This window comes from Sinohyriopsis cumingii, chromosome 15 (assembly GCF_028554795.1).
Source record: "Sinohyriopsis cumingii isolate HCF-2022 chromosome 15, ASM2855479v2, whole genome shotgun sequence".
NCBI lineage: Eukaryota > Metazoa > Mollusca > Bivalvia > Unionida > Unionidae > Sinohyriopsis > Sinohyriopsis cumingii.
In genome coordinates this window covers 117619719-117641996 of record NC_142975.1, presented here as the reverse complement: position 1 = coordinate 117641996, position 22278 = coordinate 117619719, and the positions used below count along the sequence as shown (strand labels likewise).

The 22278-nt window shown below is 35.3% G+C and overlaps 2 protein-coding genes across 7 annotated transcripts in view; both read left to right on the top strand.

Moving 5' to 3' along the window:
• Positions 1 to 22278, top strand: part of LOC149782560 (WD repeat-containing protein 7-like) — a 146785-nt gene that overhangs the window by 5597 nt on the left and 118910 nt on the right. For all 6 annotated transcript variants that reach the window (XM_089934006.1, XM_089934003.1, XM_089934008.1 and 3 more), the window contains exons 2-5: positions 1685 to 1866; positions 4886 to 4992; positions 10105 to 10183; positions 12686 to 12854. In XM_089934006.1, the coding sequence (XP_089790132.1) occupies positions 1708 to 1866; positions 4886 to 4992; positions 10105 to 10183; positions 12686 to 12854 (514 nt within the window). In that variant the 5' untranslated portion in view covers positions 1685 to 1707. The remainder of the gene's footprint in view (positions 1 to 1684; positions 1867 to 4885; positions 4993 to 10104; positions 10184 to 12685; positions 12855 to 22278) is intronic.
• On the top strand, positions 15280 to 16870 carry LOC149782561 (uncharacterized). The gene is made up of 2 exons (XM_089934894.1): positions 15280 to 15563; positions 16202 to 16870. Exons 1-2 carry the CDS (start codon positions 15494 to 15496, stop codon positions 16444 to 16446), a joined length of 315 nt encoding a protein of 104 aa, XP_089791020.1. The 5' UTR covers positions 15280 to 15493; the 3' UTR covers positions 16447 to 16870.

The window sequence follows — 22278 nt, the reverse complement described above, 5'->3', positions numbered from 1 at the left end:
AGAACACTTTCAAAACTGAAATGAAAGCATCTGTTCACTCAGATGTAAAATATCAGTGTTTGTTTGGGAGATGATCTAGCAGTCTACTGTTTAAATGGTCACTAAGAGCTATTGTGAAGGTTTCCTTAGGCTCACAGGGAATCGTTTGTACATGTATAACTTTCACACATCTGCTTACGTAGATTGAGGGATTCATGCAGTCTCTCCTTAAGAAAACACTTATATGAGGACCAAACTAGATTGGGGGATTCATACAGTCTCTCCTTAAGAAAACACTTATATGAGGACCAAACTAGATTGGGGGATTCGTGCAGTCTCTCCTTAAGAAAACACTTATATGAGGACCAAACTAGATTGAGGGATTCATGCAGTCTCTCCTTAAGAAAACACTTATATGAGGACCAAACTAGATTGGGGGATTCATACAGTCTCTCCTTAAGAAAACACTTATATGAGGACCAAACTAGATTGAGGGATTCATGCAGTCTGTCCTTAAGAAAACACTTATATGAGGACCAAACTAGATTGGGGGATTCATGCAGTCTCTCCTTAAGAAAACACTTATATGAGGACCAAACTAGATTGAGGGATTCATGCAGTCTCTCCTTAAGAAAACACTTATATGAGGACCAAACTAGATTGGGGGATTCATGCAGTCTCTCCTTAAGAAAACACTTATATGAGGACCAAATTAGATTGAGGGATTCATGCAGTCTCTCCTTAAGAAAACACTTATATGAGGACCAAACTAGATTGGGGGATTCATGCAGTCTGTCCTTAAGAAAACACTTATATGAGGACCAAACTAGATTGGGGGATTCATGCAGTCTCTCCTTAAGAAAACACTTATATGAGGACCAAACTAGATTGGGGGATTCATGCAGTCTCTCCTTAAGAAAACACTTATATGAGGACCAAACTAGATTGGGGGATTCATGCAGTCTGCCCTTAAGAAAACACTTATATGAGGACCAAACTAGATTGAGGGATTCATGCAGTCTCTCCTTAAGAAAACACTTATATGAGGAGTCAGGACCAAACCTTAAACTCAATGAGCAATATAGCTTGGTTAGAAGAGAAAAATAGTTCAGTTATGAGAGCAATCAACAAGAACTATCAGAAAGTAATCTAGATTGTAGGACATTTTTGACAGTAATTGATCATATTATGATTACTGAGTACAGAATTATTTCTTGTTGCTTAAAAATATGTGATCAGTTAAAGATGAATGTAATTACTGATGATAATTACCACTAGGCCTGTTCATGATGGTTACAAAATGGTATAGATGTACTATTTCAGTCTTGGGGAAGGTAGCTTTTGATCATAGCAATGCCTTTCTCAAGAAGATGACCACTGTAATTATTGTTAGAGTCTTAACTGTGAATACTGTATTTTCTTAATTTTTTTTACACCTTTTTCATTTATTTTAATGTACAGATAGTTACAAGTAAAAAAATATAATTTAATAACTTAACCTTAAAGTTGCTGTTTGTAATAGAGAATATATTTCTCTGTACCACAAAGGAAGATAAATAAATGTATCAAAATTAAATGAGTTTGAAAAATTATGATAGAATGGAGTAGTATTGTTACACACTCAGTTTGCTTGCTAAAAGTGGCAAAATTCCATGCTTTTTAAATGTTATAATTTGGTGCAATATGTTTGTTGTTTTGGTTTCAGTGTGATAAATTGCAAGCACTAGAATGACAGGAAGCAGTCTTGTGGTTCCCATTGTCATGTGGGGACAGAAAGCTCCAACCCACTGTATATCAGCAATATGGATGACACATGAAGGAAAGAACATCATCACAGGATGTAATGATGGACAGATTGGTATCTGGGATGTCACTGATAACTTTGAGGTACAGATAAACCTGCTATCTTGATAGATATTAGACTTATGTGAACAATTGTACATAGCTTCAAGCTTTTCACTGCCCTTTTTGCTACAATGTACCCCTTTTTTATGACTATCTCTTCTGTTGAAAGAAGATGGCCTTATAAAAAGGGTGGTCTTAATTGAGGAGGATGAAATGGTTAAAAGATACCATGTTTGTGACACAGAATAACCTTGTAATAAAAGGTGGCCTCTGTTAAGAGATCACTCATGAGGGTGATCACTTTGGTTAAATACTGCAATATCAAACCTAGGTATAGAGACCAGCAGTTCTTATGAGCAGGTGATCATTCTATACAGTATTTGGTCCTTATCATTATATAGGTAAATTGTGTGTTGATATAAGTATCAATGGGATCTCTAGAAATGTTCTGTATACACAGGTTGTCCTTTTTAGCAGGCAGTCTTCATATGCAGCATTTGATCGTTATCATTTTATAGGTAAATTATGTGTTGATATAAGTATCATTGGGATATGTTTGTCTTAGCCTGTGGTCCTCCTTACAAGCAGGTGATCCTTAGATAGTGTTTTTTTAAATATTATTATCTATAGGTAAAAATGTGACTATGTGTCTTTGGAATCTGTAGAACTTGATCTTTAAAACCAGGTTTTATCTAAAACAGGTTAGACTTTTATTAAACTTTTTGAATGCAGTGATACCAGTTATTGGACAGAATAATACAGTCCCTATGGTTTTTCCATATACTGTACATTTGTTTGTTTTTGTGATTGCTTGGTTGTTTTTTGTTTCAAATTGTACATTTTTTGGAAGAGCATATTTCTGTTTTCAGGTCAATTTTGAATATCAGATTTATCAGTTGCCATTTTATTTTATTGAATTAGGACTGTATATGTAGACATTTCTGTTGATTGGTATCAGAGTTTGTAATTTTTGCCAGGTAAAACAGAGACTCAGGAGAAAAGAGAAATGCAATTTACCATTCCAGTGGCTTAGTGGTTAGAGCATCTGACTCGGATACAGGAGGTTGTGGTTCGATCCCCAGCCAAGTCATACCAAAGACTTACAAAAATGGTACTAACTGCTGCCTCAAGTGGCACTCAGCATTAAGAGGTTAGTGTTAGGACTCGTTGGCCTGGTGTCAGGATAATGTGACTGGGTGGGACATCATGCTACATGTCTGCAGCATGATGCCCCAGTGCTAGGCATCACTATAAACTGCCACACTGCATACATCGTAGTAGTATGACTGAAAAATTGTTCAAGCTACGTTGAAAATCCAAATCACACATACAGAAATGCAATTTAAAGATGTTTTGTGGATCTCCAAATTTGTTTGTTAATGTTTCAGATAATTGTCAAACGAGGACAAATGTTCTGAGTATCAAGTAAACTCTCTTTTTAACTAGCTGATTTACCAAAATTGGGCATTGTTCTGATCAATGATTGAAACTCTGTTCAAAATGCTGTAATCCAGAGTGACCTAAAGCAAGCGTAATCTGTAAGCCTTTCTTGGGAGCTGTAGGCTATGTATAATAGTAACAGATTATGAGAAAATAAAGATGGAATAATTAGTAACGTATGTTGTTGACTTGTTGTTGAACAATGGCATGCACTGGAAAAACGTGTATCACTCATTCAGATTGGACAACAACAGCCCCATTTTTTATAGCTTTTAATTTTTCAGGCTATCATTGAGAAAAAGCACACGTACACACAGAAAAGGTCTTATCATAAACTGATGAATTTTTAGATAAAATAAATATTTTATTTAATTTACATGGTTAGACTTTTGTTGCATCCACACTGTATTAGAGATCTCGCAAGGATTTTAAAACTAGGAGTCCAGGACTCCCATTTTGTTAAAAATGGGAGTGTCACCAGCAAAAGTTGTAGTTTTCTCCCAGAAAAATTTGCAGATTAGAAGAACTGTTGGTTGCCATGGAGTTTAATTTCCTCATTCTTTATAACACTGACATATAGCTCTTGTTTCCCCATCAGAGTGAGACTAACTTTTGTCAATCCAAGGAAAGGTCTTATTCCAAACACTAAGCTAGGCATCACACAATTTCTTACACTTGGCTACTGTCCCATCCAAACTATCAGTTCTAGCAATTTCAGCACTGTTCTGAATCTCATTACAGTTTTTGTCAATTTGCCATTTAAGCCCAAAATACTTATTCAGATTTGTGAATGGCATTTTATATAAGTCTCAACATGTCTTGATTCCAAGGTTACTTGCACTGCTTATTCAGCTTTACTCAGAAATGAACAAAATAGTGAAAGCTAAATTGATGTACTCTTATAAATGACCACATGTATCTCTCAGGGTATCTCTGCCTCATGATTCAATCATTGTCAATAATAGCACATTTTCCAACCGAGCAGCCAGTTGAAATCTTTGAACTTGCTGCACAGCTATTGCATCATGTTCTTTTGATGTATTTTTAGAATGGCAACATGTATAGCAGGAGATCTTCAACCACTAAATTCTGTCATTATAAATATCAGCATTTTCCCGTTAAGCAGGTGGCTGAGCAGGACTGGCAAGTCTTTGAATTTTGCTTCCCATCTGTTAGATGCATACAGAGGACTCCCATCTAAGTGCTTTTCTGCATCCCAGAAAAAACATTGGTGTCCAAATACATATGATTAAGGGTTTCTGAGATCTTACTGGTTTATAGTTTCGAAACACAGGATTAGTCATCTGCCAGAAGGACCAAGATTTGGTCAGAGGCATGGACCCTTGACAAATATATCAGTGCCAGACCTAATGGCCACTGGTAATTTTGATCACAGATCTAGACAAAACATAGTTATAATGCAAGTAAAATAATAAATGGTAAATTTTCACCAAGTAGGATAATTTTATTATTATTTGAACATTGTTGGTTTTATGTTTTGCGAAGAAATTTCTTTATTATATTGTTCAAGGTCTCCCAAACCATTGCCAATTCTTTTTCTCAACTTTTCTTTGGCTTAGAAAAAATAGTTATACTGGTGTATATATATATATATTGTCAGATATATCCAAGAAGCATGCTGTTTGGACACACTGCAGCAATAAGCTGTTTGGCCCCAGGTAGCTCACGGCCAGATCAACCGTATATTGTCAGTGCATCTGAGAATGGGTAAGTTGTCAAGATTTTTGAAAAATTTATAATGTATTGTCAGATATATTTTAGAACTTTAAACACTCATTCTGCCATAATAGTTTCACAAGTCTGAACCTTCATAAAGAAATATCATGTGAACAGGTGATCCAGACATATTTATTTCCACCCTTTTATGTTGATTAATATAGAGTCCAGAGTAACTAATTATCTGTTTAAAGATTAAAGAGGAAATCAACATGTGGATTCCAAGACATTCAGCTTATTGAAGTCTGGATTAATAAGGCATCACTGTATGTATATGAAACAACACGTGTTGTGTAAATTTAATTTAAAAGAATGAGTTGGATGCAGTATAGAGATATGATGGCCTTGACGTCTTCGTCTGCAGTGTGAAATGTTTATTCCCCCAACTCAGAACAAGACTCATATGTAGTTTTGTATTTATTGCACACCTTCTACCTAATATTTTCTATATATTTTTAACAATACAGTGTAAAGATTGAATTAAAAATAAATTGGGATTTATTAAACATTTTTTATATATGTAAGAACATCTGCATAATGGACATCAGTGAAAACACCTAAATAGTTTCAGTCTCTGTGTCTTAAATACAAATTGAACATCTGTATAGGACTCCAGATTAGAAATACCAACATTCTATCACAAAAAGTTCTTGGTTGTTCCCACTTGTCTGTTGCATTTGATTTTGTATGCTTGTTAGGGAACATGTCAAAGGTGCAGCAGATGTTGCTTTTAATGACACTTTAAACATGTTGGCATTGTAATGCCAAGGATATGGGAGCTAAGTGCCTTTACCAGGGACATGCAGGGGCAGCCTACCTGGGCAGGTATTTAACCTGTGACCCTTGTATTCTGAGTTAGATGCTCTACTTAGTAAGCTACCACAGCAAATGAATCTAGGTAAAGATTAAGACAAGTTCATATGTTTAGATGTAATCATTGCATCAAACAGAATGCAAATATGCTTTAAATAAAGGATCCTACAGAATTTATTTAATGTCAGGTTTGTAAAACAATTATTTGCTTGCATGTGTTGGCATACTGTTGTATTAAACTCATTTCATAATTAATTGCATGTTAAGTGAACATGAATTTGAGACTATATTTGTTTCAGAACTTCAGGACTTAATGTATAGTAAGTTTTGGCTTCATTTTGTGGCACAGTGAAAACGTCACTGGCCTCTTACAAAAAATCCTGCTGCACCATGGTGGTGCATACAACTGCAAGTAATGCACTTCCTTTGCTTAAGAGTATTAGCACCTAAACTTTTTCTGAACAGTAAAGTTACCAATATTAAAAACTTCTACATTAGAGAGACACATTATGAAATACTTTGTAGTTGAAGCATGGCAATATGAGTCTGTTAATAAATTTTTTAAAATTTATTGCAACTCTCATACCTGCCACCTCTTACAATTTGACTGTAGGTCTTATGAAAATCCCTCTTAATATACGGATGTACAGAACAAAAGCATACTTTGTGGAATTATGGTTGTTGTGGTAAAATCCAGTTACTGTCTTGTCTGTGTTAGATTTAGATCTATTTCATGTTAGATTCAGTGGAGTTAGGGAACCAACAAACGTTACTGGAATAATTCAGATACTTTAGAGGGGCCCCGAGTGGCCGAGTGGTCTAAAGCGCTCTCCGTTACGGATCACTGCCATCTCACCTCTGTCTACGTGGGTTCGAGTCTCGGATTCGGCTGATGTGGGTATGTGAGAAAGCTTGCCAGTAGCTTCTCGTGGGTCGGTGGTTCTTTCCGGGTTTTCCCGGGTTCTTCCTCCACCATTAATACTGGCCGCCATGTATAGCCTATCGTGTGCTGAAAAATGGCGTTAAACCCTACAACAACAACAACAACAACAGATACTTTAAACTGCACACATATTTTCATTCAAAATGTCTAAATCAACAAGCTGTTGCTTATAGAATTTTCTTAAAATGGCATCCAGTAAACTATATATGTTCAAGATGAAAGGGATAATAAGCATGTCATAAAGTTTTATACTACTGAAAAATAAAATAGGATCCTGAGATTCTTGGGGGAATAAAAAGCAAGAAAGACAATGGTTATGTTTATTGGATAAAATATGTTTATTTGAATATATCTTATGGCGTGCGAGATGATTAATGTGGACATGAGAAATATATAAAAAAGCCAAGGATTATAAAGTGAGAGATTCAAGGAGACGTAGAGTTCCTTATGGTTTGGATCTTTTGTTTGTGAGACTTTACTGTAGGAAATGAAGGTCTTTACAAACATGTTTACCATCACTGCATCAGTCTTAAATCACACTTTTGAACTTTTTAATGCATGATTTCCAACTTGACAATAGCAGTGCATGGTATTTTATTACACCTAAGTGAAAGCTGGTCAAACTTATGGAAAGAAATTAACTGACATACTGAGAAGGTCTTGTTAGGGTTGGCAAGTGTTTATTCATCCTAAACTACATGGAAGATTACCATAAAACATTATACACACATTCATCCGAAGGTCTAGTTGCTTCTGAATGAAAATGGTGCTGCTTATACATCCAGTATGGCCACCACATTGGCTATCTTCAAAATCTTGTTATTAATACTACTTTGGAAAGGAAAGTCATATCAACACAGTTTTCACTGGAAGATTTCTGTTCCTGAACGAAAATTGTGTCACTCATACATCCAGTAGAGCCCTCCTAAAAAATCTTGTTATTGTTCTGCCTCCAAAATAGATTTTATGGTGTCTAATTAGTCACGAAAAAAACTTCGGGCTTTTCTGGCATCTGATATGGCCATCATTGCAGCCATCTTGAATTTATATTTATTGCTGCTCCTTCTGAATGAAAAGTCATCAAACTGGTTTTCACCAGAAGAATTCTTAGAAATCTATTAGGTCCTAAATGAAAATGGTATTACTTGGACATCATTATGTCCATCTCAGTTCCCTCTTTGAAAATCTTGTTATCACAATCCTCATGAATTGATTTTCATATCAGTGTAGAAGTTTCACTGAAAGGCTTTTTACTGTCTAGTTGTTCCTAAATGAACATGGTGTTGATCTGACATCTGATATGGCCAACACAGCAGCCATCTTGAAGATGTTATTGCAATTAATTCTGTGTTTTTTAATGTAGCTTTAAAAAAAAAATCAGTGATATTGCGATGAAGACTGCAGCTCTTTATAGTGACATCTAGCACTGGGGCATCATACCACAGACATGTAGCATCATGTCCCACCAATTTACATTATCTTGACACCAGGCCAACTAGTCCTAACACTAACCTCTTTATTCTGAGTGCCAAATGAGGCAGCTGGTAATACCATGTGGCTATTTATTCTGAATGGAAAGTCATATCAACATGGGTTTTCACTGGAAGACTTATAATGTTTAGATGGTCCTTTAAAAGTTAAAGGGACCCGATATGACATCCATGATGGATGCCACAGAAAACAGCTTGAAAATCTTGCTATTACCATTTCTCCAAAATGAAAAGTCATTTCGACATTTGTTTTTTTTCAAAAGATTTCCTATGAGATCTTGTTGGTTCTAAATAAAAAATTACTGATGATTTGACATACAGTATGGCCATAGTGGCAGCCATCCTGAAATTATTTTGTTATCACAACTTAATCAGCATGGAAAGTCCTTTCGGCATTGGATTTTCACCAAAAGACTTATTAGGATATCTAGTTAGTTCTAAATGAAAATGGGTGCAATCTAACCTTAAACATAACTACCATGGCAGCTTCCTTGAAAATCTGGTTGTTGTCACACTTCCAGAATGGAAAGTCATGCCAAGATGGGGCTTTCACTAATGCGTTTTTCATGGCATCAAGTTGGTCCTGATTGAAAATGATGCTGATTTGACTTCCAGAATGAAAACCATGGTTGCCATCTTGAAAATCTTGATATAACCTTGCCTCCAGAATTGATGGTCATATTGACATAGGGTTTGCACCAAATGACTTCTTATACTATCTAGGTTTCAAACCGTAAATGATGCCTGCCTTATATCAAATATGGCAGCAATGATGGCCATCTTGAAAAGTCTTATTATCACTCCGAAAAGTCTTCTAATAATGCCTTCTTTGAAAATGAAAATGGTGTCAATTTTACATCCCATATGTCCACACATTGGTTGGTTTAAAGTCTTATTGTTTACAAATATCAGAAATGGTTTCAACACTCAGCTCTTAAAAAAGGAAATGTTTCTTTCTGGAATTCCTAGATATTCTTTTCTGACAGTAGAGCATTAGATCCTTCAGGTGACTATTGTTACCAAGATAAGAGATATGCCAGGGTAGTATTTTCTTTTTAATTTTTTCTTTTCTGATACTTTACTAATAAATAAATAACATAATAATTTAAAGGTTTAATTTTATTCTCATTACAAGTATATTTTTACTTGCCCCAAATCTATTTAAGAAATACAAATATTAAATCAATTCTTGGTCTTTCTCACTGAGTGTAAACATATTTACACATGGGTCACAGTTGCTAGCTGCCATCTTTGTTTTGATAGCATGAGCCTCAAGAGATGATTTCACATTTGCTCTTTACCTGTCTATTCAGACTGTGACAAGCATATTGTTCATATGGATAATGAAAAATATATCAGTTTATAATACAGGTTTCAGCTCCTTCAGGTTTCATGTATGTTTACAGAGAGGTTGATTATTTAGTTAAAAGTATTAAATCTCTATTGTGTGTAAAATATAATAATTCACCTTGATGTGAAAAAGTAGTTTTTATCATAAAAATGGAAATCCTCTAAAGTTGGTTTATGGCTTTAAAGGGTAATTAGAATAATTACGGTACACATCCTTACTTTGTCTTTAGGTTCATTATCTTTGTCTTGAAATTTAGCAAAATGTGTATGGTTCTTATAGTTTCAAATATGAATCTACAAACGGATTGACATAGAGCTTTAGAAATCCAAATTGTGGCAGCCTATAGGTTGAACTCAGGAATTCCTATTACTTCAGTATTCATGCTATATCCACAAAAATTGCTATTTTGGAAAGGAATGACTTTTCAACCATTATTTGGACAATCCGTCAGTGTGAGGTAGTTTAACCACTTAGATATTTTGTATCTGTTCTTTCCTGTATTCCAGTGAAATGTGCCTGTGGGATATATCAGATGGTCGATGTATCGAGACAACTAAGATGGCCATTACACACACCAGCATGCAGGTATACCACAAAGTTTGATTAGCTAACTCAGTTGTATTTTTATAACACAGTCAGATATAGCCAGAGCAAGACAAGTATTACATTAATTGCTCCATTATTTTTAACTTGCCTGCACAAGTCAGTACAGAGTACAAAAAACATAGATCAGTGTAACCTAGTATGAGTGTAGAAGATTAATAATTATAATATTCAAAATATTTGTTTCAGACTCATGATTTTGCATATTTTCATGTTAAAATTATTAAATATCAGCATGTTTAATAATTTTACAAATACAATGGTTTTCCACAAAATAGAATTTTATATATATTTTTGACTTCAAAAACATTCTTTAATTTACTGAATATAGGTAGGCGCTGGCAGCAAAGTTGCCAGGTTAAATCCCCAGGCCTGGCAACTAATAATGCCACCAGAATATTATTAAAACTATAAAAATATTAAAATATATCTTATTTCCTTTGCCACTATTGTTGTATAACATAAAATGCAACCATGAAAATAGGCAACAGTTTAAATAGTAGAAATCCTCCATTAATAAGTTCATGGGATAGTGGGTTACAAAATTCAAATTTTCACTTGTTTTGAAGGCTCATTGGTTAACTTTTGGCAAGGACTCTGTAGATAGCACTGTAATTTCTGGTGTTTCTGATCATCAAATTAGCATTAAAATTGACTGTAGAGCATAGCACTTATATTTCTAACTTTCCATCTTCCTTTTTAAAGGGAAATGAACACAATAGTTGATTTTTACTTTTGATTATTGCACTGTATTGAAACAAGGTGTGAGGAGAATGGTGTAAATTCAATGCAAAGTGAAGTTAACTTTGCATTCTGGGCATGTTCAGGCAAACTGACAGACTTGAGGTTGACTGTTTAACTTGAATCTCCTCTTAACATGGACCCTATACTTTTAAACCATAGCTGCCAAGTGTCCTGTTCTAATCAGGCTGAAAAGGAAGATTCAGAATTTTCTCCAGATAGTAAAATCGCAAAGGATTACTTGTGTGCTAGAATGAAAACAGTTCATAAAGATGATACATTGGAACTGATAATGATTTTTTAATAAAATAAGGTGTGGAAAAGGATTCAATAAATAGCCTGTGTCTGAGTTTGTGTTGCACTCTTGCACCTTCTAAATGGGCACCTGCATGGAAAAGGATTCCCCATTCAAAAGATGCAAGGGTGCAGCACATGCTTCATTGACATTAAATAATTAAATAAGGCACCATCCTACTTTACTGATGGTTGTAAATAGTTTCATATGCATTAAAGTTTTAAAAATCAGTAATTGTTCCTGAAAATCAGTATTTTTGTCATAAGCAGTCAGTATATGTGTACTTGGGGGTTGGCAGCTATATTTAAACTCATAAAAGCAATTAACATTTTAAGGAACATTAAATGTTTCCAGCAATATAGAAGTAATGTTTTTTAAGAAGACTACACACTGTTTTCATTGTAAGCTACACACAGCCTAGTTTTGCAGTCATATACATGTCAGCATTATTAACTTAATGTTTAGTCATTCAGAGTCTACTCTGTTTAGCATTTATAAAATACTTTAGTGGCAATGGTTTGTGCCAGACTAGACTGTGACCTGCCAGCTTAATTAATTAATTAAAAGATGAGCTGCTAGATACATTTTTCTTATTATGTTAACTGTGATAAAAGGGGGCTATCGTTTTGCTGTTGTCCATTTACGTGGCCTTTGGCCTTCATGTCTGTCCATCCTGAGTCTGTTCTAGCACGGTAGCATAAAAACTATTAGCATTAGAAATATGACATTTTACAAACTTTTTCATGGTCATACGTAGATTTTTTGACTTTTATAGCAACCTTTCACATTTTGAAACTTAGTACAATGAAGTAAAACCATGTTAGGTAGACAAATCATATTGGATATGAATGTTTATATTGATGCCCTGATTAGAATTTCAGGGCATTATGGTACAATTTTCAGATTTTGCCTTGTCTGAAATTTTGGATTTGGACTGCAGTGGAGGCATATATGTTTACTAAAAATGCAATCTAGTTTAAAACTGCATTTCATTGGTTATGGTAATTTAGAATTGTTATGTCTGTAAGTAATCAGTCCCTCTGTGAATGCACCTGTCCATCCATTTGTCATTTGGTTCCCCTGGTAACTTTACATTGCTCTATATTATCAAGAATAGTCATCATATTTGGTAGTTGGCAGTGAAGTTTTCAGTGCCTGGATGCAGCTTTGGGTGAGGTGGGGCTTAAACATCTCATTTTTGTAATATGAAATAATGCTTGTAATAATGTAAACTGTCTGCACTTGTGGAAGAACGGTGATAATATGAACATAATAACAGGTTATTGTATTTAGATGTGGATGCAGGTTAGTGTGCATGTTTGACTTGAGACAACAATCAGATTATCATATATCAAAGTTCAGATGTTTATGAAGACTTTCATCTCAGGGTATTATATTTTATGTAAAGTAAAAGCTAAATCACATAAGACTTTCAATTTTATTTCCAGGCCTATCATTTTAGAACAGCAAAAGATATTCGCTTGGTATGCAGTGGGTACTATCCTGAAATCACTATTATTGACCCACACACGTTTGAGATTATCCAAACCCTGAGTTCTCGAGTTGCTCCAGACTGGATAAGTGCATGTTGTGTAATCAGACCAGTCAAAAGAGAAGGTACCATAAGTTAATTTATTTATCATTTTCTGTCTTTCTTTCTATTTTATATTCATTAAATTTGTATTAACTTTTTTCATTTGCTGGGCTTGTAAACTTGTAAATTTTATTTTGCTTTAAAAAAGAAGGATCAAAGTAATTTGGCCAAATTTTGTAAAACTATTTTATGGCATGAATGTCTTTAATTTTTAGCTTATATACCTGTAGATCTTATGCAATAGCTTTTCAACTGTGATTCATATGTTTGTTGGGGCCCCGAGTGGCCGAGTGGTCTAAAGCGCTCTCCATTACAGATCATTGCCATCTCACCTCTGTCTGCGTGGGTTCAAGTCTTGGATTCGGCTAATGTGGGTATGTGAGAAAGCTTGCCAGTAGCCTCTCATGGGTCGGTGGTTCTTTCTGGGGTTTTCCCAGGTTCTTCCTCCACCATTAATACTGGCCGCCATGTATAGCCTATCGTGTGCTGAAAAATGGCGTTAAACCCTACAACAACAACAATAACATCTGTTTATTATTGCTGCTTCACCAAAAGCATTAGAAAGATTGATAAGAAACTTTACATATTCATTCCAAGGACTAGTTGCTCCAAAATGAAAAAGGATGACCCACAGCCACCTTGCCGTTGTCACTAAAAGATTTCTTATAAATACTCTGTGGCTGAAAATGGTGCACCTTAACTTTTAACATTGCCACCACAGCATCCATTTTTAAAATTTTGCTGTCTCAACATCTTTTGAATGGATTGTTGTATTGACATGGGTTTTCACGAAAAGATTTCAGATGTCTGCTTGGTCCTTAATGAAAATGCTACCAGTCAGACATCCGAAATGGTCACCATGGTGGCCATCATGAAAATATTGTTATTAATACTCATCCTGAATGCATGGTTGTATTGACATAGGATTTTCACAGAAAGACTTATTCAAAACAGATTTCCATAACTACATGGGGTTTTCGCCAGAAGACTTCTTTTCATGTATGGTTCTTACTGCATTAAAATGATGTTGATCTGACAATGATGATTGTGGTGGCCATCTTGTAATAGCTACTTCTTCCAAATGGATGGCCATAGCGACACAGGGTTTTCACCAAAGGCTACTTTCTTTATCAAATTGGTCCTAAATGAAAATTGTGGAGCTGACACTGAATGTGGTCACAAGTGGCCATTTTGAAGATATTCTTATAACTACTTCTCCTAAGTGATTATTTGTAGTGACATAAGGTTTCCACCAAATTGCTTCATATTATATCTGTTTGTTCCTAAATATAAATGGTGTTGATCAGATGTAATGGCCACAGTGGCCATCTTCATCATCTTGTTACAACTAGTCCTTTTTGAAGGGATGGTTTGCATCAAAACACTTCTCATTATATGTAGTTGGTTCTAAATGAAAATGATGCCATTGTGATCCATCTAAATGAAAATGATGCCATTGTGATCCATCTAACAGTTACTTCCCCAGAATGGATAGCATTACTTGCATGATTTTGAAGAAACTATTTCTTTATTGCACTATATTGTTCTTCCAGTATAATGCTGATAAAACTTCAAAAATGATGCCTTGATGGCCATCCTGAAAATCATTCTATGGCTTCTTTTTATAAAACAGATGGTCAGATTGACATGGATTTTATACTAAAAATATTTTGTCATTATTTAGCTAATTGTAATGATAATGGTTGACTTCTGACCTCTAGCTTGTCACCATAAACATCTCACAAATCTTATCTTCATGCGTAAATGGTGGTATTGAGATGGGGTTTTCATTAAGACACATTTCATTGTATTTGATCGGATTTTGGATGCAAATGGGGCACATATGACCTTCATCATATCCACACTTTATAAAAGAGTTTTGAAAACTAGACCTAATTGACCTATGAGTCAATTCAAGATCATTACTTAATTGTACTGAGATGGATTCCAATGAAAAAGTTGATAGACAACAGTCGAACATTGATTTTAAGTCATTTGCCTTGATTTATGTTTTTAGCTGTACTAGTTTAGGTACTGGCAGCCTCCCTTAAGATGTGTAGCACTTTCAACACAGCTCCGTAAAAATGATCATTTTCTACCAGCCATATCATCATCGTAAATGCATCACCAACAGTACAATTTATGCTGAAATAAAGTTCATTTGTTGCTCTTTTTAACTGTTTATTGGGTTTGTTGATGAAAATAAGTGAATTAACAGTAATTTTCATCTAAAAAAGCCACAGTTTCACTGTTGGGCATGATTCAGTCGGCTGAATGCCTCACAGTGAAAGTTAAGATATATCGAATTCTCTAGCGAAATTCCATTCAAACTTCAAAGCCACCGGATCAACACATAAAAATAGCACATTTTAGTGCAGAGAACAGCCTTTATTTTCATATAAGTTTGAAAAATTATCTTTAAATTAAATTTTCTTGGTAAGCTTTCAGAAAATATGTTCATTTTTCTGGCAAAATATCTTGGCCATTTAATTTTTTTTTATATATGATACCTATATGCACTGGAAAGCCCACTTTTTGCTGAATTTAATGATATACATGGATGGTTTCGAGGTCTCATTAAAGGCAGTCAATCGCAAGCATGTAAACCGCAGGTCATATTCAGATGTCTTGAGTCACACACTGTCAGGTGATTCCGAATTAAATGGCTGACTTCATATCTGCAAGTGATCCAGATTTTGGTATCCTGTGTGAGAAATTGCAGCAGCACATTGGTAAGTATTGTTTTTCTTGCTTTTCCAAACATTTATAATATTTGTATGCATTTCTTTTTTATATTTTAATGGATTAAATAAGATACTCTTCAATAAAATGTGTGTATATTCTGCGACAGGAAGTTCACAATTACCACGTGTTAGCATATCTTGCAATCCGAGATTGTGAGAGTGAAATAATTTTAATAAAAAATAACTACCTATATTTCTTGGTCAATGTTTCATTGTTAATTTTTGTTGGTCTCTCTGGGAAATCAACACTTTTATATAGTTATTATACATGAATAGTAATTAATCTTTTGTCTGTTTCTTGGCTATATAAATAATAATAAACACATTTCCATTCTCCCAATCAATGTTATGATTTGGTATTATGTATAAATATATCAAAACATTTTTTTTGGATGAAACACAACAAAACAAAACAAAATGTGATCGCACAGTTAAAACGTCTAAAATTATAGACCTGAAGATTTCAATCTAGAATGTACAAAAATAACTTAATATTTTGATAAATATTTTAAAAATGTAATATATCTTAAGTTTCAAACTGTGGAATAAAAATTTCAGTTTCCCAATTCTTACACTGATACAGGTCTTTTATAAATTATTAACTGTGCTGTTTTGCACTTTTACAGAGAATGAAGACATCCACCGTATGTCTAGGTGGCTAATTAAAAAGGGCAAAGGGAGAAAAATAGCCCTTGAGCATCAAGAGCAAGATGTCATCACCTACAAGTTTTTGATCCAGTCCATCAGCTTAAAAGTAAATTTCCTGTCACTTCTGATCAAATTCAAGAACTTTTTGAAAAGATTTGCTCAGCCTCATGTCAAGATGATTATAGGCATACAAATTTGCAGAAGGAGATACATCATGCACTGAGAGCTGCTGCAGAAGCAGAGTTAGAAATTAGCTAACATTCTTCCATAAGTTTTCCTGCTGTGTTTGTCTTATGACGTTAGAACAGAAATTTTGATATTAAGCAATGCTGACTGGGGATTTTCCAAACAGAGATGATAATTTTGGTATTGAATTTGTTATAAAATGCTTTTTACATTTCAATAAAATATTGTTATTGGTTGTGCTCTTCTGCACAGTACAGATTAGACTTTGCTGTGTTGTTGCATGTTGACATCCTTTGAGTTCTGCCCAGGGGGTGGGGAGATGTTTAAAATATATTGTCCTCAGAATATAGAATCATTAGAGAGTACAGCAATCTGAACACAATACACTTTAAATTTTAAAAATTGATAAATAAATGGCCAAGATATAGATTTTTAAAAATATTTTGCTAGTATTTGTGGCTGTATTTGCTGTTGACCATTTTAGTGAAGATCTTTAATTTTGGGGGTCTGGTACATTGTTATTTCACAGAATTCAGTTCCCAAAAAATTAAGTAAAGTCTCCATAAAGAAAATAAGAGATCTGAAAAGTTGCAGACTTAAACTGCAGTTAGTTTCAATAATGACTACTTAATTTGGCCGTTGATGCAATTTTGACAAATTTGTGGAAATCATATTATTTTTATGAAGAATATTTTTATCCATATCTTGAACCAGATGGGGTAGACATATCATCTAAGATGAAATTTTGGCTGCCAGTACATAACTAGTTATAAGCATGATAAAACAAGTATGAAGTGATTTTTGTATTTTAACCCAGTTTGTGGATACCTTGAGCTTCTCAAGGATATCAGAGAAGGTTTCAGTGTTGTGTAGTTAAACAGAGAAAGTTGTCATATCTTGGATTCCTGGACTTTCTTTTTGGCCAGTACAGTGTCAGTCCATTTAAGTGATTCTTGTTTTATGACCATTCAACAGAATTTGAAGACATTTTGACAAAGGATTCTGCCAACCCAGATTCTTTGGCCAGCTGCTTGGTCATTTGGTAGATATCAAGTAGACGAACAATCACGGGTCGATTTCAGCTCTTTTAAACTGTATTTACTGTTTTTTGTTGGGCTCTTGTTAGTGGGAAGTGAGCGGCAAATTTCTAATGCATTGAACCAAGCCATTCCCTGAATGAATTGACCTAGCTTCATAATGAATTATCTCATGTATGAATAAAATACATTAGGTTTGGTTATGTAGGTTTAACACCACAGCACATGATAGGCTGTACATGTTGTCCAAAATATTTTTTTTATGGAGGAAGACCCTTGGAAGCAATTGGCAAGCTTTCTCACATACCCATGTCCAAGCCAAGACTCAAACCCAACACGGACAGAGATGAGATGTAAGTGATCTTTTGAGGCAAGCATCTTAGAACACTTGGTTATCCAAGGACCCAAAATGCATTAGGGTTAGGAAATACAAGCAGATAAAAGATGCTAACCAAAAACAGAACACAAAATTGCTATGACTGTAACCTTGACCCCAAGGTCATGGGGAGAGTAAGCATGCCATGGAATGTATTGTCTTAGCTTCATAATGATTAATACCAAATATGATGAAAATTTACCATATAATGTAGGAAAGATATTAGCATATGAAAAACCTTTAAACAATTTCTGATATAAATTTTCTTTGTGACCTTGACCTCATTGTAAATGGTTCAGTGAGCATGTCATAGTCTTAGCTTCATAATGATCAATGCCAAGTATGTTGAGAAGCTACCAAAGGATTTAGGAAAAATAGAGAAACTTTAACTAAACCCTTAACAAACTGTTGATATTGCTGCCCATGTTGCAAAGGTGACAGCTATGCTTTGTCTCACTTCCCACTAATGAGACAGTTGAATGACTGTGATTAATAGTAGAAGTGTAACGGTCAGTGACTGCTGGCAACAAAATGGAGAAACACTGACTTAAGCACAATAGAGATATACATATTGGACTAGTAGACTCAATAACACATAATCATAATCATGTTAATTAATCTCTTTCAGCAAATTGTGTGTAATAAAATGAAAATACCAGTATTAATTACATAGTATAATTATTTGTTAGAAAATGTTTCCAGGTGAGGCACAAGTGAAACACAGTTCCATTTAAATAATTCAACACTCGGCTGAAATTTATCAGCACAAAGACTCTGTTGAATGTAACAGTGAAATCCCTCTATAAAGTGCTTCATCTTAAAACTTACAAAACAAATTCAGATATAATATGGTAGTGGCATAGCTCTTGACATTGTACAATAATTTAACCAGTTTCTTCAAGTACTGCACAAGCCTCAGTGCCAAAATAAATGTGACTTTAATTAAATAATTGGCAAGATGTATTCTTGAAGGAAAAGAAATACTTGATCACTGCTTCTTGCCTATGATTGAAAGATGTGTGCTCCTTAAAAAGGTGATAATTATATATCAAATTATTATTGAATCAGCAACAGTAAAGCTGGTTTGCTCAGGCATCTAGCATGCCCAACCAAGCACCAATCGATACAGTGGTCTAAACATTCTTCCCACCCAAATTGATAAATTTGTTTACTGACATATTTAAGGGAAAACGGTAGACCACTAATGCTTGCTCATACATACCTGTGTGCCAGACAATGTGATAGTTGAAATAAGTTTATCATCCAAATTGTCAGAAGCAGTTTTGGTCATTGCCACATACATGTACTCAGTCGCTTCATCTTCCCTGTTAACTCCATGTATGTAAATAATAGTCCTCATTACCTTTTTCATGTAAGTTTTGTAGTTGTCGTATGACTACATCCATGGACAAGATGCCTGCTATTGCTTAACCAGCTTGAAGCAGCTGTTCCTTTTTTCTTGTGTGTGCCGTTTTATATTTTTGCTTGTTGCCTGTCTTTGTCTACGTTATTGTGTTCATTATGTATTTCTGTTCAGTTCGTATGTTTCTTCATCTCCTTGTTTTGGAAACAAGAACAATTAGACTTTTTCTCAGCTGTCTTGCTCCACTGGTACAACTTTTGAAGAAACCACCATCACATAATACTCACCAGTCAACCTGTTTATGCTATGATGGACCCTCATTAATTGCTTTAAATGACCACTCCTTGGCTCTCCACACTACATTGTGTTCTAGACTAAACGAACTGGGACTACATATCATCATTACCTAAATGATGGCGTAGAAGAGGAAGAAGAATTTCTCCCTTATGCCCTTTCCGGCTCAACAATTTAAAAATTCAGCTGTGATTTTAGATAACCTATTTCAAATCCCTATTAATTCATCAACCTATGTGTCAACTATCCAAGAGATACCTCTGTGTATTGCATTATTCAATGCCCAGTCAGTAGGACCACCGGAAAAGCGCACAGAAATAGTTAATTTTATCAATGATCAGAATACTGACGTCTTTTTCCTGATAGAAACATGGCTAAAAACATCAGGCGATGAGCCCAAGTGTGTGGATCTAACACCCACTGGTTACTCCATCAAGTCGTTCCCCCGTAACTCTCGTGGAGGTGGAATTGCTGTCATCACAAAGAACTCCATGATCCAACGTCTTAACCACACCACAACATTCAGTTTTGACCACACATTGTTTGAACTAGTCCAAACCACACTCACACTGGAGCAAAGGTCAGTCCATTTTTTCTGCCTATACCGCCCTTCTCCTAGTAGAAAAAACAAGCTGACTGAATCTCTCTTTTTGGAGCAGTTTCTGAATCTCCTTAAGTATGGAAATTCGATAGGTGGCAACATGATTATTCTTGGAGATTTGACTTTGACTGTCCCGGAAACCTAAACACATAAAAATTCCTAGATTCCAATAATGTTTTCAACTTAAAACAGTAAGTTAACCAACCCACCCATAAACATGGTCACATTTTAGACTGGATTCTTCATAGACCTGATGATGACATTCTACGGTCCTCCCTGGTATCCCATGAACTTGCATCATATCACCTCTGCATTATATGCCATCTTGACATATCAGTCCCTAACGCTCCACCTTTATCTGCTACTAAGAGAAATCTCCGTATGATAAATAGAACCAAACGAATGCATGGCATCCAAACAAACCCAACAACTTGCTTACCTTTTACAGCAGAACAACTCGATAACTACCTTTGTTCATTGCTCGACAAGCATGACCCAGCTACCAAGTGCAGAGTATCAATTCAGAAGTGTTCTCCATGGTATAGCAGTGTTAGGGACCAGCTTCGCACTGCTAAAAGAGTTCGCCATAAAGCTGAGAGGCTTTGGCTTTCACCAGACTCACTATTCATGAGTAAATCTATGAATCCGCTAAGAAGAATGTCACAAATATAGTCCATGCAGCGAAATGAGCCCACTACACTACTAAGATCATGGAAAGTTCACACCACTTCCAACTACCTTCTCTCTAGTCGACCTTCCAGACATGTTTACAAATTTCTTCCGTGACAAAGTACAAACCATCAGAGATAAGCTTGACACCACAATTTCAACTGACTCGTCGACACCATACAGTTGGGATACAGAATTTGAGTGGCAACCATTAGCAGCATTTGAACCTGTCTCTATGGATTTCGTATGTACAATCCTGATGAAGAGTGCACCAAAATCATGTGAACTTGATCCAGTTCCAACATCACTGCTGCTTGAGTGCTTAGATCCAGTATTGCCTTCACTAACTGATGTTATTAATACCTCTCTCTCATCCAGGGAATTCTTATCATTTTTCAAAACTGCCATTGTAAAGCCTCTGCTGAAGAAACCAGCATTAGACCGTAACGATTTAAAGAACTACCACCCAGTTTCTAATCTCCCATTCATATAAAAAATCTTAGAAAAGGTTGTTCTATCCCAGCTTGTATCTCATCTAAATTCAAACAGTCTTTTTAGCAATATACAATCTGCATATCACCCTTGACACAGTATTGAAACTACTCTTCTAAAAGTAGTTAATGACATTCTCTCTGCTTTGGATAGTGGAAAGATAACTATCCTCACCCTCCTTGATTTGTCTGCAGCATTTGACACAATAGACCATGATATATTACTTCACCATCTCCAGCATGTATTTGGCATTCATGATACAACCTTACTGTGGTTCAAGTCCTACTTGGTCAACAGGACACAAATTGTATTTGCAAATGGAATACACTCCAGCCCAGTTGATCTATGTTGTGTTCCACAGTGTCATAGATCATCATCCAGTGTCTCGCCAATACAAATCTAGCCACCCAACTGAAGTTGATGCTACCATCCAAGGTGTATAGAGGTGCATTTCTGATGTGAAATCATGGAGGACATGTAACAAGCTGCAGATGAACGATGATAAAACTGAGGCCATTCTGATCACAACACAAAGACTTTCTAATTCACATCCTTTACCTCAAACAATAAATATCAGCAACACCAACATTAAATTCACACAATCAGTATGAAACCTAGGTGTTACTCTGGACAGTACTCTCACATTGCACCAACATGTCATGAACATATGCAAGGCTGCATATCTTGAGCTGAGACGCATCAGCTGTGTTCGCAAATATCTTTCAGTTGATGCCACTAAAACACTTGTGTGTTCATTAGTACTTTCAAGACTGGACTATTGTAACTCAATTCTGTCTACTTCATCTCAATATCTACTCCAGAAACTTCAAAAATTAAAAACACTGCTCCTCGGATCATACTTAGAGTACCAAGATCAGAGATCCCCTCCCCGTTGCTCTGTACCCTACACTGGCTATCCATTCAATCCAGGATCAAACACAACATTTGTTCTCTGTGCTATATTTCACTGATGGACTCAAGTCCAACATACCTATCTGACCTCACCCATGTGTACACACCAGCAAGATGCTTATGCT

What these genes read in the sequence shown, in the direction of transcription:
- LOC149782561 (XM_089934894.1), top strand. Translation starts at nt 15,494, where the DNA reads ATGGCTGACTTCATATCTGCAAGTGATCCAGATTTTGGTATCCTGTGT. An exon ending in GAAATTGCAGCAGCACATTG is followed by an intron (nt 15,564 to 16,201) that starts GTAAGTATTGTT and finishes GCACTTTTACAG; the next exon opens with AGAATGAAGACATCCACCGT.